The sequence below is a fragment of the Lissotriton vulgaris genome, chromosome 12, assembly GCF_964263255.1.
Source record: "Lissotriton vulgaris chromosome 12, aLisVul1.2, whole genome shotgun sequence".
Taxonomy (NCBI): Eukaryota; Metazoa; Chordata; class Amphibia; order Caudata; family Salamandridae; genus Lissotriton; species Lissotriton vulgaris.
Genome location: NC_141700.1, coordinates 758331742 through 758350926, shown reverse-complemented (window position 1 = coordinate 758350926; position 19185 = coordinate 758331742). Strand labels below are relative to the sequence as shown.

Genomic DNA, 19185 nt, shown 5'->3' with positions numbered 1-19185 from the left:
CTAAGCAGCCATCTTGCTTGCTGACGTAGCTCCTCCTCCTATACATACATCATTAAAAAAATTGTATCAGCATACAATATATAGCAAATCAAACACAGTATTATTAAAAACAATATCACAAATATAAAGAAAAAATTATAAAACATAAACAGAGAGATGTGGCACAATAATAATCTCGACGCTCGTTTCGGCGAACCAGCGCCTTCTTCAGGAATAGCCACTAATTACATAAAGGACACTTTTACTAATTTGATAATTAATGATTGGAATTTTACAGGTCACAATTGATGATTAGTTTATTAAAATTTATCGATTAGTTTTGCCTTAAATCGTGTTACTCTGTTCTAAAATGCTGTTTACGTTTGTGATGTCGAATGTGACAGCCCAAAGGGAAATTATTGTTCCATATTCATTTTCTTAGGATATAACGATTAATTATGCCTTAAGTCGCGTTACTCTGTTTTGAGATGCTGTTAACCGTCGTGATATCGAATGTAGCCGATAAAAAGGGGAAATTATTGTTCCATATTCCTTATCTTTAAAGTTCCAATGTCGCGACACCATCAATTATGTCGTCATACAGATAAAACGTAGAAATGCGCCTTGTTATAAATTCTCGCATGAATCAACTGATAGCAGGGTCTAGTTACTCGTTACGACAAGTGTAGCCTTCGAGTTCATAAACAATGATGGAGGTCAGAACTAGTTACTCGTGACGACGAGTATAGCCTTCCAGTTCTTGGCGGATAGATCCGCCATCTTGCTTCCTACGACGTAAGACGCCGTGACTTCTCGCACGCCTTCGATCCTCATTGGCAAAGCTTTACCAGAACTCCGATTTCTATATTCTTTAAGAACTGGAAGGCTACACTTGTCTTCACGAGTAACTAGTTCCGACCTCTCCAGAGCTCTTGGGGCTCCAAGAAGCTTCTGCTTCTAGCATTTCTTCTGTCCAAGCTCAGCATCCTTGCTGCATCCTCTGCACTGTGGGCATTCATTCTTGGTGAGCTGCTCGAGATTCTCTTGCGACTCCTGTGCCTTCCTCCTGTGGGTCCTCCTGAGGGTCTTGTACTGCTTTAATGGGCTCCCCTGCTTGCTCAGGGCCTGCTCTGACTCTCCTGCTGTTGGGGAGTCCCTTCGACCTTGCTAGTCCCAATATTGTTCTTTCTTCGTTCTCCACACCATATGCAGCTACCAAGGCTTGTTGGTGCTCCCACCAGACACTGACATCTGATATGGGACAGCTCATACATAGCTCCAGGTCTTTCTCAGTGTCACCTGCTCCTCACAGCTGCAGAGACAAGGACACTCCAACTCTTCTGAACCGCCCAGCATCAGTGGGCATTGCTCTTTTGTGCCTCCTGGTCACTCCTGAGTTGCATAGACTCTGTGCCCTTTGCTTGCAGGTTCTTTACTTCCAGAATCAACCCTTGGATTCCATCAGACTTCCTCACCTTCTTTTCCAGAAGCATTTTCTTCCAAGTCTTTCATTGTCGTCTACGGAGGTTTCAGACGTCTCTTTACCCCTATGCACCTGGCTTCCCTGGTGTACGTAACTTGGTTCCCGCAGCATCCATGGGTGGGGTGGCTCGCCAACCTTCTGTCCTCCGAGGGAATTCTTTGTGGTCCTCTGGGAAGTGTCCTTCTTCTGCAAAACTGCAACCACGACTTCTCCATTGACTCCCATTAGTCATGCGGCTGTGTTCCCACTCTGCACACAGCCTCCATGGGGTTCCTGGGTCTTTGCCTTGGGTGGTTCTTTGAGTCCCCGGCTCCTCTGGATCTTCTGGTCCAAGTCGCATCCACCTTTGCAGTTCACATTCCTCTTTCTTAGTATATGGTTTGGTTTTCCCCTAGTGACCACTGTTTTTTGTGCTACTTACCTTATTTCAATTGAAGTATTTTGGGGTATTGTGTTGGTATCTCCGAGCAGGACATATACCAATGTATTATTGAATGTTGTGTAATAAATAGAAGTATTTTTATATAAACACTTTTTATTATTTTTTATTTAACCTAGCCTATATGATTAAACTTGTAAAACTAGCTGCTTAACACTCCTTCAAATGCTGCTCTCCAGAGCTATCACTTTGAGAGTTTTCCATGGTCATCAAAGACCACTAAAATTACCAAAAGGCTTGCCTGGATTAGTGCAAGGTGCATCACTTAAATAAGTGTGCACCATATACTAAGCCAGCCTCCTACTGATTATTAGGTCTCGTTCTACGCCACGCGCATGTGTTGCATAGGAGAGAGACCTTAAGCCATCGATGTGCCTTTTCAGGCCAAACCGTGCACAGGTTCCATTGCCTTCAATGGCAACACATGCACGTCTGGCTATTCCCTGGCGGGAGAGCGGGGAAAACATATGTTTGTAATTACCTGTCAAACATATGGTGCCCCTGCTTGTTCCCACAAGGAAAACATGCGCAGGTCCCCTCCTGTCTCCCCTCTCCCTGTTGCCTCCTTCTTTAGCGCGACTCACGCACAAAATGAGCGATGGGTGTACAGTTTTAATAACACGATGTGTGACCGGTGGGCATTATTATTTCCTTACAGCATTTTGTCCCCATATGGTCCATTCCGCTTCTTGTTTTTGATAACATTCAAAGACTGAAGCAGAGTTTGAGAAAAGGCGCAATTCGCAAACGTGGGGCACTTGTGGTTAGGGTGCTCAGGCATATTTTTGATCAATTTGACAGATCACACTGCCTACACGCAGGTGTCACCAATAAACGTCCAACTAAAATGTCCTATATATTAACCGAATTGTCAAATCAGTCAATTTCCAATAACTCCACTTCAAGAAAATGACATTTCGCCAACGGACTTCAGGTCGGTGATTCGCATAAGTGATTTATCGCTCGACGCGGAAACACAATTGAGTCTGGTCTCCCTGCAAGCACATTTGAGCCTCTAAAATTTCAGCAGACACCAGGCTTTCACACTAACACGGAGAAACAATGTAAATCCCATCTTAAAAGTACACCACTGACTCCCTCTAGAGGGCAAAATCAAATATTACACCGCAGTCTAATTTCGAAAGCGACCGACAATCCCGCGGTCCCACGCCTCACTCCAATAGTCGCGGAGTCTCCATTTGGATTTAAACATGAACGTGCTCCCAAATCGGGATTTGGAGGTGTGCAAACATTACAGCAGGTGTATTTTGGACTCGCAGGAGTCTCTCCACGAATTCCAACATGGCGAATTTTGATTTCATGCAGCAAATAAAACAACATTATTTGTTTTCACACCTTGTAACATAGAAATTTGAAAATCTTGACGCTCCAAGTCCCAGGTATGGAAGTCAGAATAATGTGTAATACCACCTGGCGATATTGGTATACTGTCACAATAATTAGGGGTGAACAGAAGATGAGGTTATCCGTTCTGACTGGCAGTCCAAAGTTCCACATAGAACAGGCACTATTTCAAGCCTCCTCTGTCTCAGCCCTTTCAATCTAAAATGACACAGCGCCGCGAACCTACCCTTCCGACCTTCAGAACACACAATATTTAGGAAATGACGACTCCTCTCACTGTTTAAAGCTATCATCCTCTAGACGACCGCCCATTCCTACAGATGAGTTACAGCTCTCCTCTATGTCTACTCCCACCCAGACCTCCTTCATCTCACGGGTAATCTAGACGCACTCCTGAAAGAAGGAATGCTGCACTTCACCATTAAGGCCCAGATCATCTTTTTCAGTTATGGGCGATTTGCAATCTTCATATACTTTCACTTCAACTGCAGTTTCTCCAAGACCTGTGTCTCCTCTGTGGGTGATAATACCTTTCATGACGTTTTGGCTAGAAGTGAGGCCAAATTAAATAGTCCTATGGACACTTCAGAACAAATGGTCTCAGGCATCCTTCAGACACTTCATGCAAGGGCTTTGGTTTTGGGGCTCCTGTGTATAGCACATAAGAAATTCCTGACACCGGCAGCAAAGGCCTCAGCACCAAGGGTATTCAAAAAATGTGAAGTTCCATATCAACATCCAGACTTCCTAAAAAATTGATGCTAAATCAGATTCTGTTATTGTTACTTCAGTTTAAAAGATGCATGCATTAGCTCCGGAGTCCACTGCACCCCCAGTAAGTGCAGTGCCACTGCTCTTCTGGAAAGTGTGAAGTCCTTCATTGATGACATGCCCAAAGATAGTTAACAGGATTTTTGGGATCAAATGAGTAAGTGCTCACTGATCACTAATCAAGTTGTAAGTGCAGGTCTTGACTCATCTAAAGTAGCTTTGACTGCTTACTGCCATGGTATCATTATTAGAAGATCATCCTGACTCTCCCTAACATTTTCAAGCTAATCTTCCAAAAGGAGAAGCTGCTCCGTTTGCAGTTCGCCTAAGAGAAGAAAGGAGGTTCTTCAATTAGCAATCCAAGACCAGAAGAAGACATTTCTTACAATGGTTTAATCCCCTGCTGGCCCTACCCAACATGCCAGCAATATCAACCAGTGCAAAAGTGCTAATATCTAAGAAACCAGGCAAGGCCGGGAATAATCACTTTGAAGTCATCAACTCCTAGACGTGGAAGACATTTATCGGATAGGCAGTGACAACATTTCAGCCCTATTGTTTCCCACTTCATTGAAAAATGAGGTATCTTTTAATCTTGAAGATTCATCTACCATCACGAAGGACAAATGGGTGCTGAGTATTGTATCTTATAGATACTTTCTTCATTTCAAGGCGATTCCACCGTCTGTGCCTTCAAAACCAGAATCAAAACACCAACTCAAAATCTAATTTAAAAAAAAACATCGGTTTTTGTTTTGAAATAATACATAGAAACCGTCCCACATAATAAGAAAGGTTAGGCCAGAACAATTCAGGCCTTGCAGCAAATAAACAAGCTTATAAGAAAATATAAAATTGGGGTCAAACAACCTAGGAGTCCAAATAAACTACTAGAAGTAGCCTGGTCTCAGTTCAAACACTTAACTACCTGAGCCCAAGAATAGACATGGTAAAAGCAAGATTGTATCATTTGGAGAAGAAAGAGTTATCTATTCAGAAGAAGTGCAACCCTCTGAGAGAAGTACTCAAGCTAACTGCAAGAGAGATAACATCACTCCTAGATTGTATGGAATCTTGTATCTTCATTGTCCCGATTGCAAGGTTGCAGCTGAGACCGCTCCAACAAGGTCTGAGTAATCAATGGAGCTATAAAGAACACCTGGGATGATAAACGAGCACTTAACAGTAGCCAGACAGTCACTAAATTGGTGATGCGCCAGAAACAATTTGGAGCAGGGTGTTGCTTTTCAAAAAGGAAATCTGGATCAACAATTGTCACAGACACCACTCTTGTTTGTTGGGTTGCCTACCTGGATCACCCCACCATCCAAGGTCAAGGGCCAGGAAGGAAAATACTTACCATATAAAACTTCTGGAACTAAAATATGTTTATCTTGTTCTTAAAGCATTGCTTCTGTCACTACAAGCCTGTACGACAATCAGGATTCATAAGAGTAACATGACCAGCAGGTTCTTCATCAACAAAGAGGGAGGCAGCAGATGGAGAACACACCTAATGAAAACACAACCAATCTGGCTGTGGGCTATAGCAGACAGACTATTGTTGACAGCAGTACACATCCCAGAGACAATGAACTCAAGCTGATTTCCTAAGCAGGTGCTACGAAGAAAGCCACAAATGGGTGATAGAAGATGAAGTTCTCTACAACATCTTCGAAGGGTGGGATACACCTTCTAAAGAGCTCTTTGCTGCAGCTCAAAACAGTAAATGCTGAAGCTTCACATCCAGAAAACCAGAACAACTTCTGAAGGGCAATGACTTCTCGGTCACAAGATTTTCTGTATGTTTTCCCTACCCTTTCACTGATTCCATTGGTCCCCTACCCTTTCACTGATTCCATTGGTCCTCGAGAAATTGAGATCTCCCGGGTAGAAGATCATTATAACTCCAAAATAGCCAAGGCGGGGGCCATATCCAGACCTTCTCTAGATGTCCATCAACCACACAAGAAGCTTTCTCTGAAACCTAACATCGTTGAGTTTATGATTATAACAGTCATCTGAATTTGCCTCCTCTCTGTGTAGGAATTTTAAGAGCAGCAAAACCCCCCTCCACTATACTATGTATTTACATGAAGTGGAAACGCTGAATCATATTATATCAAAACAACAGACACAATCCAGCTACCTCTCAGAAGGAAGTTTTACTCCCTTATTTCCTTCATTTGGCCATGTCCAAGTTACAATTTTCTTTAATAAAAGTACAGTTAGCTGCCATTTCAACTGACAGAAAATCTCCTAATCAGGTCTCTCTCTTTAATATATCTCTAATCAAAGACATTTTGCAAGGTTTGAGGAAAGTATTCCTAGTGGGTTATCTTCCCCATGAGAGTTTAATCTAGTGCTATCAAAATTAATGGGGTCGCCTTTTGAGCTAATTTATAAGGCTACATTACAATGTCTTTCTTGGGAAGTTGCTATCACTTTAGATAGCAGAATTAGCGAAATGCAAGCCTTGTCTTTTAAAGAATCCTACACAACTTTTCATGCTAGTAGGGTAGTAAGGAGGACAAATTGTTCTTTCCTATATAATGTTGTTTCATATTTCTAGATTAGTCACACCATAATATTACCTACATTGTTTCCAAACCCTTCAACTCCAACAGAGCGATTTCTTCATTCTTTAGACATTGAGTCTTGAAGTTCTATTTTTATAAAACAAAATACATAAGGAAGTCTACTCAACGTCTCTTTAACCATGCTCATAGTTGACAAGGTTTTTTACCTCAAAACAGTCTATTGCTAAATAGATAGTTTATGTATCACTGCTTGCTCTCAGCTGGCGCACAAGCCAGATCCAGGTAAACCTAAAGCACATTCTATTAGAGCTAAGGGTGCCACCATGGCTTTGCTTAAAACATTTCTGATTCTTGAGATGTGTAAGGCAGCAGCTTGGAAATTGGTTCATGATTTGCAAGACATTATTGCCTTGATCTTGACACCCAGATACGGAAGAAAGATTGGGTCATTAAGCTCTTTGCAATCTTTTAAAATAATAGTACACAGAGCCTAGTGTATGCCATTACGTATATCTATCTGAAAGAGACACGTTAGTGATAGATTCCTTACCTTAGAATATCCCCAGGCATCAGACTGGATCCGGAAATTTTTGCGTAGCAATACCCCTGCGCGCTGGTAGGCGTCGTCTGCGGCTCCACGTCCGTCGTCGGCGTCGTGAGCGCCGGGATGACGTCGTCGGAGTATATAGACGGCGCCCATGCGCGCTGACGTCAGTTCTTCTTTTTTCCGCGCCAGCTAGCGCAGATCCGGAAGAAGCTCTACCCCCAGTCACTTTTTGACTGAAAACTTTTTTGATCTTTTTGATCCTCTATTTAGTCGATTCTCGACTATCGGTGCCAGGGATGCCCGGGTTCAAGCCTTGCTCGAAGTGCGGCCGACTCATGTCGGTCACGGACCCCCATCGCCGGTGCCTGAAGTGCTTAGGCCTCGACCACGACGATCGAACCTGCTCCGACTGCCGGGCCCTGACGTCGAAGGCTAGGCGGGAGCGGTCCCGCAAGCGTCTCGAGCTGAGGCAGTCGGCCCCGCGCCGCTCCAGGTCCCGGTCCCGGTCCCACGGGAGGTCGAGGGACAGGTCGCGAGGTCGGAGTCATCGACGTTCCGGGAGTGGACACCGATCGTCTGGTTCCAAGTCCTCAGGTAAGAGGCATGAGAGGTCGGAGCGACGCCATCGATCCTCCGACCCGCCCCGTCGCTCGCACGATGCGACCGGGGACTCGGGCGACACCGCCCACGCGGCTCCGCGGGAGTCGCAAGCGTCGCCGCCTGCCCCACACCTTCGGGTCCCTGGGCACGGCGCGTCGCAGGAGGAGGTCGAGAGGTACCTCATGGCCATGAGGGCCCTCCCTCCTCAGTCGGTTCCCGTGGCGCCTTCGGGCCGATCGGCTCCGTCTGGAGGTCCTTCCGGGTCGGGCGCTTCGGCCCCGACGACGTCGGGTACTTCGGGCCCGGCCCCGCTGGCGACTTCGGTCCCGGCGCCGCACGACCTCGCTGGATCCGGCTCCGGGTCCGGGACCTCGCCGGTCGACCCTACGACCTCGCCGGCGCCGTCCCTTCAGGTGTCGTCCCCGGCGGCCGATGTGGTTGCCGCCCCCAATGTTTCCTGCGGTCCTCCTCAGGAGTCGGAGGGGCGCCGCTGGGCGCCGATTCCGTCGGCCTTCGGAGAGTTCTATCTCCACGAGGAGGCCCTGGCTGTTAATCCTGGTTTCCAGGAGCCAGGTGACGAGGAGCAATGGGAGGGGTCCGAGGACCCTCTGGCACGTGATTGCCAGTCGAATCAGGACTGGACATATGAGCTTGGGGAGGCCAGTGGTATTGACACCTCGCCAGACACTGGATTTACGTCGCCCCCGACTGTGGCTTCGGAGGCGGGTTCTGCTTACAGTGTAGTGTTGACGAAGGCAGCTAAGGCCTTAAACCTTCAGCTCCCCGTCGCGGCCGTGAGGACTAATCTCCTCACTGAGGTCCTCAAACAGCAGTCCGGCTCCGCGGAGCCCCTCCTGCCGTTCAACGAGGCCTTGTGTGACGTTCTTCTGGGCACTTGGTCCAAGCCCGCCACAGGCCCCCCTGTGGACAGGAACGTGGCCAGACGCTACCGCCCGGCACCGGGCGACCCTTGCTTTTTGTCCACCCACCCCACCCCCGAGAGTCTGGTCATCCAGGCCTCCAACTCCCAGACCGCATTCCCGTCGGCCCCGCCCGACAGGGAATCCAAGAGATATGAGCAGTTCGGGAAGAAGGTCTTCTCGTCTGTGAGCCTAGGGCTACGGTCAGTGAACACCAACTGTCTCTTGGGCCGCTACACCCACACTCTGTGGGACACGGTTGCGGAGGTGCTGCCACAATGCCCTGAGGAGGTCAGGGCTAAACTCAGCCAAACCCTTGCGGACGGCCGAGATGCGGCACGTTTTTCTATCCGGTGTGGGCTGGATACCACGGACTCACTGGGCAGGGCGATGGCAACGACGGTGGCGGTTCGACACCACGCCTGGTTGAGGTCCGCCAACTTCTCGGCCGATGTCCAGGCCACCCTCCTGGACATGCCGTTTGATGGCCGTCGCCTCTTCGGTGACAAGGCAGACCATGCGCTGGAACGTTTCAAGGACTCCAGGGCCACGGCCAAGTCCTTGGGCCTTACGGCCCCACGCCAGCAATCGGGTGCCTTTCGCTCCTTTCGTGGCCACGGAAGGGGCGCCCCACCACGGACCGCCAGCCACACGCCGCAAAATGTCCAGCAGCGCGGTGGCGGACGTGGGAACCGCCGCGGCGGTGGTCGGGGTCAGCGGCGAGGCCAGTCCACACCTCCCTCAGCAGCCCCCGCCTCAAAACCTTCCTAGTCCGAGTTTTCAGGCCCATGTGACGCCTGTGGGAGGCAGGGTTCACCATCACCTCTCCCACTGGCATACAGTCACTTCGGACAGGTGGGTGCTGCAAATTGTTCGAAGGGGTTTCTCCCTCCCCTTCGAGTCTTCCCCTCCATCCATGCCACCTCAATACCACCGTGTGTCGGGGGATCACTTGCAACTTCTGCAAGAAGAAGTTTCGGCCCTCTTGGCCAAGAGGGCCATCGAGCGCGTTCCTGGGCCAGAAGTAGGACGTGGCTGTTACTCCCACTACTTTCTGGTACCCAAGAAGGGCAAAGGGGGCCTACGCCCTATCTTGGATCTGCGGAACGTCAACGGCTTCCTCCGGACGGAGAAGTTCAAGATGCTCACTTTGGCTCAGGTCCTGGCTGCCCTGGACCCAGGAGACTGGATGGTAGCGTTGGACTTGCAGGACGCCTATTTCCACATCCCCGTCCTGCCGGCCCACCGGCGTTACCTGCGGTTCACGGTAGGCCTAGAGCACTTTCAGTTTACCGTGCTCCCCTTCGGCCTTACCAGCGCCCCACGGGTGTTCACGAAGGTGATGGCGGTGGTCGCAGCCCATCTGCGCAGGCAAGGGGTGTCAGTCTTCCCCTACCTCGACGACTGGTTGTTGAAGGCGGGCTCGCCCCAGACAGTCGTCAACCACCTCCAGACTACGGCCGACCTCCTGCACTTGCTGGGGTTCTCCATCAATGTGCCGAAGTCACACCTGTGTCCCTCTCAGAAGCTCCTTTTCATCGGAGCGGTTCTCGACTCGGCGCAGTTTCGGGTTTACCCACCCGAGCAGCGGGTTCGGGATATTCAGGCTCTGATTCCTGTCTTCAGGCCGTTATCCCGGGTCTCGGTCAGGTTGACGCTGCGGCTTCTGGAACTGATGGCCTCCTGCATCCTTCTGGTGCGTCACGCCAGGTGGCGGATGCGGGCTCTGCAGTGGGACCTGAAGTTTCAGTGGGCCCAGCATCAGGGCACCCTGTCCGATCATGTCCTGATCTCGGAGGGCACTGCGAAGCAACTGCAGTGGTGGCTCACGGACCGCGACTGGGTCAGTGGCAGACCCCTCTCCCTGCCCCAGCCGGAGCACGTAGTTGTGACGGACGCGTCCCTCCAGGGCTGGGGAGGCCACATGGGAGAGGCGGAGATCAGAGGCCTCTGGTCTCCGGCGGAGTCCCAGCTCCACATCAACCTTCTGGAGCTGAGGGCGATTCGTCTTGCACTGAAGGCATTCCTCCCCTCTGTCAGGGGGAGCGTGGTGCAAGTGTTCACCGACAACACCACCGCCATGTGGTACTGCAACAAACAGGGCGGTGTGGGGTCGTGGACCCTTTGCCAGGAGGCTCTGCGCCTCTGGCACTGGCTGGAACATCAGGGCGTGACCCTGGTGGTTCAACACCTGGCAGGCTCTCTGAATGCCAGGGCGGACGAACTCAGCCGCCGGTGCATGATGGATCACGAATGGCGTCTGAACTCGGACGTGGCGCAAGGTCTCTTTCGACAGTGGGGAGAGCCTTGGTTAGATCTATTCGCCACCGAAGAGAACGCGCAATGTCAGCAGTTCTGCGCGTTGGAGTTTCCAAGGCGGCACTCGCTCGGAGACGCTTTTCGTCGCGAGTGGAGCTGCGGTCTGTTGTACGCCTTTCCGCCTATACCACTTCTGCCCAGAGTGCTGAAGAAGATCAGGCGCGACCGGGCCCAGGTCATCCTTGTGGCTCCGGACTGGGCACGAAGATACTGGTATCCCGAGCTACTCAGCATGTCAGTCGATCCCCCGATTCGTCTGCCTCTTCGGGAGGACCTTCTGTCGCAGCAGCAGGGGACGGTCCTGCACCCGAACCTGTCCAGTCTCCACCTACAAGCTTGGAGATTGAGCGGCGGCAGTTGAGGCCATTTGACTTGCCTCCCGAAGTCTGTGACATCATTCTGGCAGCCAGGCGTCCCTCCACGAAGTCGGTATACGCCTGCCGGTGGAACAGATTTGTGGCATGGTGCGCAGCTAAGGCTGTGGATCCCCTCTCTGCACCCCTTTCGGAAGTGCTGCTCTTTCTTCTTTCCCTTGCCCAGCAGGGCTCTGCTCTGGGCACTCTTAAAGGGTACCTTTCTGCTCTTTCAGCCTTCTTGAGGCTACCAGATCAGCCATCTTTATTCAAGTCCCCTATTGTGAGTAGATTTCTGAAGGGCATCACGCACATGTTTCCTCCTGTTCCCTTCGTGATGCCCCAGTGGGACTTGAATCTGGTTCTCACCTATCTGATGTGTGCTCCCTTTGAGCCACTTCATAACTGCCCTCTTCGTCTCCTTACTCTGAAGACGGCCTTCCTGGTTGCCATCACCTCTGCCAGGAGGGTGAGTGAGCTCCAGGCTCTTTCTTCTTCTCCACCTTTCCTGTCTGTTCATCCTGATAAGGTGGTGTTGCGTACACGACCTTCCTTTCTGCCCAAGGTTGTCACGGCCTTCCACATCGGGCAGTCCATCACTTTGCCCACCTTCTTTCCGCCTCCGCATCCCTCGAAAGAGGAGGAGAGGCTCCACCGTCTGGATCCAAAACGTGCGCTCTCCTACTACCTAGACCGCACTCGCCAATTCCGGGTGGATGACCAACTCTTCGTTGGTTACGTGGGCGCGAAGAAGGGAAAGGCTGTACACAAGAGGACCATCTCAAGGTGGATCATCTTGTGCATCCAAGCATGCTACTCCATGGCGAGGAAGGAGCCCCCGGCTGGATTGCGGGCTCACTCCACTCGGGCCACGGCAACGACAACTGCCCTGGGCCGCGGTGTCCCCCTGCAGGACATCTGTCAGGCAGCCACGTGGGCCTCGCTGCACACGTTCGCACGACACTACTGCCTGGACAGTCAAGTCCGGAGGGATGGCTTCTTTGGCCGTTCCGTCCTCCAGGACTTTCTGGTGTGATATTGGTTCGCAGACCCACCACCGGGGTTGGTATTGCTGGGGTATCTATTCTAAGGTAAGGAATCTATCACAAACGTGTCTCTTTCAGATGCACAAGTTACTACTTGTGTAACGATATATCTGTAAGAGACATTAGTTAGTGATAGATTCCTTACCGCCCTCCCATCCTCCCCGTTCTGCGAACCGATATTTAGGGTTAAGGTCATCCCCTTTCAGGGCCCTAGTTTCATGGCACCAGTGTTAGTTCTATCATGGCTCTGCGTATCTGGCGCGGAAATGCTGTGTTATCAGAACTGACGTCAGCGCGCATGGGCGCCGTCTATATACTCCGACGACGTCATCCCGGCGCTCACGACGCCGACGACGGACGCGGAGCCGCAGACGACGCCTACCAGCGCGCAGGGGTATTGCGACGCAAAAATTTCCGGATCCAGTCTGACGCCTGGGGATATTCTAAGGTAAGGAATCTATCACTAACTAATGTCTCTTACAGATATATCGTTACACAAGTAGTAACTTGTGCGTTAGTCCTGGAAGAATTGTATATGTATTTATATTCACTCAAAAAAGCAAGGGTTGAAAAGACGGTATAGTTAGGTAAAAATGCCAGTTCAAAAATACCTTTCAAAACGAATAAAACCACTGAAATTCACCAGTTATAGCTATGTCAAGTAACACCAAATCACAAAGAGCACACTTCATGGACCAAGATCTAGCTTTCTGCCAGATTTGGTGTAATTTCGTCTAGCAGTTTTTATAGTATTGCTGTTCGATTTTCCTATAGAAAATTGCATGAACAAAACACATTTTTGGACATTCCCTTTTTCTCTGTCCCCGCTTGGTAAAAAATGAGTGATTTTATGGCCACAGCTGTCAAGATTCTTAATGCTAGTGTCATAGTATTACAGTATGATCAACACTGTGCAGGGCCTTCTCTCCATTCCTTGATAAATTACCTGATGCCTCCAATACAGCCTTCAGACAGATGGCAGCAGGTGCTTTATTACAGAAATGTTTCTGGTTGCACCATACTACCTTCAAACCTGAACCTTTTTGATAAACATGAGGATGATGCTCTTCAAACAATCAAGATGGATAGTGTTAAAGACTAGTCACTCGGAGTTCTACGAAGAAGACAACATTGTTCTGTTATAGAAGGCATCAATATGGCCCACCATTTCGCAAGAGCCAACAAAGAAGTCATGAAACCTGACTCCCAGTAGGTCCTCCCTTGCTCATCGGCCGTGCTGATGGGGGGAGAAGTGCAACATTCTTCAGGCATGGAGAGGAACAACATCAGAGCGTTGGGTGCCAGATCTAGTGAAGTGCAGCCATAAAATACCCTTTGCATCGTTCCCACCAGTAGTATTGTCATTTAGAAGTCCTAAAACGGGAAGGAACCCAATTATTGTTTGCAGTCATAATAGACTCCGTGTCCCACAACGAAAGGAACTTGGAGTTCTGCTCTAGACTTTTCTTCATTCAGACATTGGCTTGGAGACCCGTTATAGATCTCAGGGAGCCAAATAAAAAGGTTCTGAATGCTTACACTTAGGGGTGTGCTGTGATGAAACATGCCATGCTTTTGTGGGAAGACCAAACCAATGTCTATTTAAATCAGGATCTGTATGAAATCAAAAGACTCCTCAATGACAGGTTAGGAAGCACCCTTGAAGAATCTCTAGTCAAGTGGATTATGGTCTGTGCAGGAACTAAAGCTACCTATAAATATGCCAGATTTGATGCGGACAGGCTTGCTTTGAAGCCTTTTCTACCCCCTCCTACAAATTACAACTAACAGATGTCAAGATAAGAACTCGCAAGAATGGCTGTGTTATAATACATCCAAATGCAGGGTGGAACACAACCCATACAGTTATCCAGGGAAGCAAAGAAATTTGGTCATTGGTACCTGCAACACATCATTAGCTTGACGGTGAAACATGTCCCAGGTTTGCAGAATGAGACAGCGGGCTCCCTCAGCAAGAGATACATAAACTTCCATGTTTAGGATTAAATTCAAACCCGTAAGATACCAAAGGAGAGGCAGACCCCAATTGGATCCACACCCACACTGAATGGCAAATCTTCACAAGCAGGTGTTGCTGCCTCCCACTCAACAGGGAAATCATTTTCAATTCCCTGTTTGGGACGTTTTTGTTTACGCTTTTCCCCTGTCTCATACGGAAATTGGAACAAAGCATAAATGTGGAGCACACTCAATGAGGGACATGGCAGCAACAGCTGCACTGTTTGCTGGAGTGCCCTTAATGAATATCTGCAGAGCAGCGAGCTGGTCATCAGCACGCACCTCCGCCAAACGCAGTTCTGTAAATGCCAGATCAAGGCGAGAGAACAAAGCAGTATTGCCTGGTATTTTTGTATAAGCTATGCTTAATTTCCAAATAATTGGTTTGATAAGTACTGTTTTGGGAATTATAATTCAAGCATGTGAATCTATGAAAGATCCAGTTCTGCAGGAAAAAGGTCCTCACCCGTAACTACAGTACTGCGCATTGCTCTCTTTGATAGATTCACATGCGCCCACTCTTCCCCGGGGCTGAGGCTTACAAGCTGGGAAAGTTATCAATTATAGCCTCTGGGGAGGGTTGGAGTTTGCAGCCCCACCACCTGCCTGGCTTTACTTCGGGGCACATCATAAAATGGATGGTTTAAGTGTGGCCTATGAAGGTTTCACTGTAGTTTTCAGTGACAATTAGTGTATTGAAAAACATATGTTAAGCTTTGACTAGCGAGGGCTCCCAGCCTGATATCAGGAGATAATTCAAGCATGCAAATCTGTGAACGACATAAATGCTGTAGGTGTTGACCGCAAGAAACCTTTTTGTTGAGTGATTCCATACTGACCCATGTATGCATCAAAGAGTGATCCAAAGCATTCTCAGGCAGCATCCTTTTTCTCCAGCAGCGGATGTTTCACAGATGCTCTTTCCTCTCATTAGGCTGCCATTCCACTGGAATTCCAACTCTCGTGGCAGGGAATGATTCAAGCATGTAAATCTATGAAAGACACCAAAGCTGGATAACTGTTCTTATAGCTAATGCAATATATTTCTTCAGTCAAGGACGTTTTCTCATTGAACAAGACCTAGCCATAGTAGCTGCTGCTTCACAGTCATGCCTCGGAGCAGCATGTCAATTCATCTAGACGGCACTGATCTTTCACTCATGTCATAATAGAATTTACAAGGAATCGGAATACATTTTCTGTTGCCTTTTTAAAAACTCACGCACTTCTTTGATCTTTAGGCTCTTAGCAGAAAAACGGAAGGAACTGTGGGACCAAGTGAACAAGCTGCGAAATGGCCTGTTCAAGATCGATGATACTCGCCAGAAGGTGGAACTGATGTCTCTGAAGTTGGAGGAGGCCAAGAAGAAAGTGGCAGACTTCCAGAAGCAGTGTGAGGAGTACTTGGTGGTCATCGTGCAGCAGAAGCGAGAAGCAGATGAGCAACAGAAGGTCAGCTGATGTTAAAACCTGCAACTATCTGTCGTGAGAGTCACATGCTGAGTTCTGCCATAATGCCCAACAGTTCAAGTGCTCTTATTCCATGTTTAGGTGATGCTGGGCTCAGATTTGTAAAAATACTAAAACCACGGGGCCCATGCGATATACATGTGGGTTTCAGAACTGGTTTAGGGAGAGAATGGGAAGGCTGCACTCCCTCTGCTCACATCTTGGTGTGTTTGCCTCAGATGTGAAGGAGGTTCTTCCCTGCCTTTGCGAGGTCCCAGCACTAGTGGCGCACCCTAACTTGTTTATTCCTATCCTGAGTGAGTTTAGACAAACACATTGAATTGTCATAAGTGAATTCTATGGCTCTGCACTTGAAGTTTTATATTAAATGTATGCTTCAAATTAGAACCTGGCCTTAAGCCTTCTGTTGTCACCAAAGGCAAGGTTCATGTGTTTAGTCCACTTCCTGGTGGTCGGGTGTCCTCAGAAGCCTGATCAGCGGAAAATGGACACAAATATATACTGAATAAGCAAAAATGTAACTTCTATGGACAGTGGGGCCACAATGAAGTCAGCTAGCAAGACCCATGCAGGCTTAAATCTGGCAATCAATGACAAACTACTTTAGTTTTGATTAAAGAAAAGGCCACACTGATTGACTTTGTCAGTGCCTGTAACTAATACCTACCTCCTCTCTCTATTCCAGCTTTTTATGTTCTGTTTAACCTGTGCCTGTCCAGCTTAGTGCCACTCTTTTTCTCACTTCTTCTCTTTGTCTGTGCTCTTATTTATTTTTCTCGTTTTATCTGAGCATATTGCTATGCTACTTTTTATGTTTAGACCCTTGAAGTTATCATTTCTCTCATGTTCTGCATCAGTATCATATTCTCCATGTGTTTCTAATTTCTGTAAAGCTTATAAGTAACTTACATATATCTTTAGAACCAGAACCTGTGGATCCTCTCAACTCTAGAGAAGAATTGTCTTAGTGTGGCCTTCCCTCACATGCTACAAAGAAGCCTTGGGTGTTTCTCATATACTGAGGCTAAAGACGTTTTTTGTTGCTCGACTCTCACTCCTTCTATCATCCTATCACCTTTTCCCTTAGGCAGTGACGGCCCACAGCGAGAAGATCGGCCTTGAAGAGGTCAAATGCAAAATGTTGGCTGAAAATGCTCAGAAGGACCTGGAGGAGGCCTTACCTGCGTTAGAGGAGGCAATGAGGGTAAGGCCTTGTGGATCATCCAATGGGGGTAGTGGGGCTATGGGAGATGACTGATGTCCAAACGCCTGTCCCAACAAAGGAGGAAATACTTTTTGTACATTTTAATAGCATGGCATTGGCACAATAGCATAATTCGCCACACCCCATAAACTCTTGAGGTCGCCATGCCCCTTAAACACTTAAATATATCACAATAAAGTTTTCACCTTTCAGAGTTTTCCATTAAAAAGTGTTTACTTGAGATTGTTACCCGGTGAGACATACGACTATTAAGGGCTAGGATGCAAGCTTCTTAGACCAGCCAACCAAGACCTGCTCATTTAAATTGAAATATATATAACATGTTTCGGTACTTTTGTTACATACAATAGAGCAATATAAACACACACTTTTTCCAGGGCTCCCTGAAAGATGGGAAATGGGTGTTGTACCATAATGACAGTCATTAAACCATTCCGCAGAGTTTTACTATTGTCACAGCCACTAGGTTTATGCATCAGTCTAGGATCAAGTTATGTCAGAGTTATCTGAATTCGGAGTCAAGAAAAGGCAAATAATTCATCATATTCTCTGGCACCATTAATTTGTACTATTTGAGCTACACACAACATTTTTTGTTGACACTGACAAAATTATGTGTCAAGTGTAGAAAATCTATTACTGTTTGGGGCATGCCGAAGTCACCGGATCTCCTTATTGCACTGGCCCTGAACATAGTCCATTGTTTTATCAATAATCATTTCATGAAAAGTAAACAAAGCCTAAACAGCCATTCCAATCAGTTCTCATTGGTAGTTGCACTCTGCAGAGCAAACCTGTAACAGTCCCTCCCTTCTATAGACAGAATACGTTTTTTAAAGGGCAGATATGTTTTTCTCTAAAATTCTTTGTGCCTAGTTTTCAAAGATACACATGCTTGAGTCTTCCCCGCAGTCGAGCTGGGAGACCGACGACAGACATGGTGAGCAATGCTATGTTAAACATATACAGAATAGCTTTAACGTGGCCACAGTAGTATCCTGTTCACAGCATCCTGAAAGATCCAACACTCAGCCAATCAGAGCACATTACAGCATTCACCTCTCCTTACTCATCCCACCACATTTCAGCTTTCTACCACGTTAATTGAGATGTTCCCTTTTGAGCTCTGCTCACTCAGTCAAATAAGTGACTATTTCATCCCATGCATTGCCTTCACCCAATGCATAGGTCAAGGGACTGTACAATGTGTAGAACCTTCTCCACAAATACTCTGAAGGACTGAGAAGGCAGACTATTGTTATGGCTCCAGAATTACTGAAGGCTGAAGAGGTCCAGTCCTCAGAAAAGGAAGGAGAAAGCTTCTAAATCTCTGGTAAAATCTTAAAAGGAGGGCATTCACACTCTGGACGTACTTCAAGATCTGAAGAAGAACCACATAAAATAGCCTTTAAAAAGTTCACAATAGAAGAGGACCCTTCCTCAGACACAGGAACTCTGACTGGGGAAGTTCTGTTAGAAAAACATCACAGAACCTAGTCTGCTCCTTCAAGCTGTAGCAGGAAGCTGCCTCCAGAGACTTTCAAACACTCTTCATCTTTGCCATTGATGAAAACTTAATCTATATAACCATCAAAGAAGCTCATCAATGATGAGCAAGCAGCCATCAGCTTTGGCAATGGTAGTACCTTCATCGCTTGGGGTACCGTAGATAACGGCGTCCGCAACGACACGTTTGTCGATTACACTGACTAAGGGACTATCAACAAGGTTGATGACGATACCATCAACAAAAATGTCACCTCCGTGGACGACAAGGACACCGTTGTCAACAATGACTATACTGTTGACTGGATGAACACCATTAACAAAAACACCATCAAAAACTGCTACTGATACCATACCCTCTGTTACAATTTTGAGACATGACACAACAGCCCTTGCACTAACAGTTTTATTTATTTATTTATTTATTTATTTAGCGATTTATAGAGCGCCTGGTGACCCGGAGGCATCCCCGCGCTATGAAATCAATGGAAAAACAACAAGTGATGGACCGAATGTGGATCAATGTCACACATTCCCCCAATCAAAAGATCTGGGCCCAAATCCATCGTTTTTTTGCACTCCACACCACCCTGGGTTAGACAA

At 47.7% G+C, this 19185-nt stretch overlaps 1 protein-coding gene across 1 annotated transcript in view; it reads left to right on the top strand.

Moving 5' to 3' along the window:
* The window catches only part of DNAH2 (dynein axonemal heavy chain 2), a 2538822-nt gene that overhangs the window by 1944837 nt on the left and 574800 nt on the right, over positions 1-19185 (top strand). The window contains exons 61-62 of the mRNA XM_086946066.1: positions 15623-15833; positions 16939-17055. Of these exons, the coding sequence (XP_086802192.1) occupies positions 15623-15833; positions 16939-17055 (328 nt within the window). The remainder of the gene's footprint in view (positions 1-15622; positions 15834-16938; positions 17056-19185) is intronic.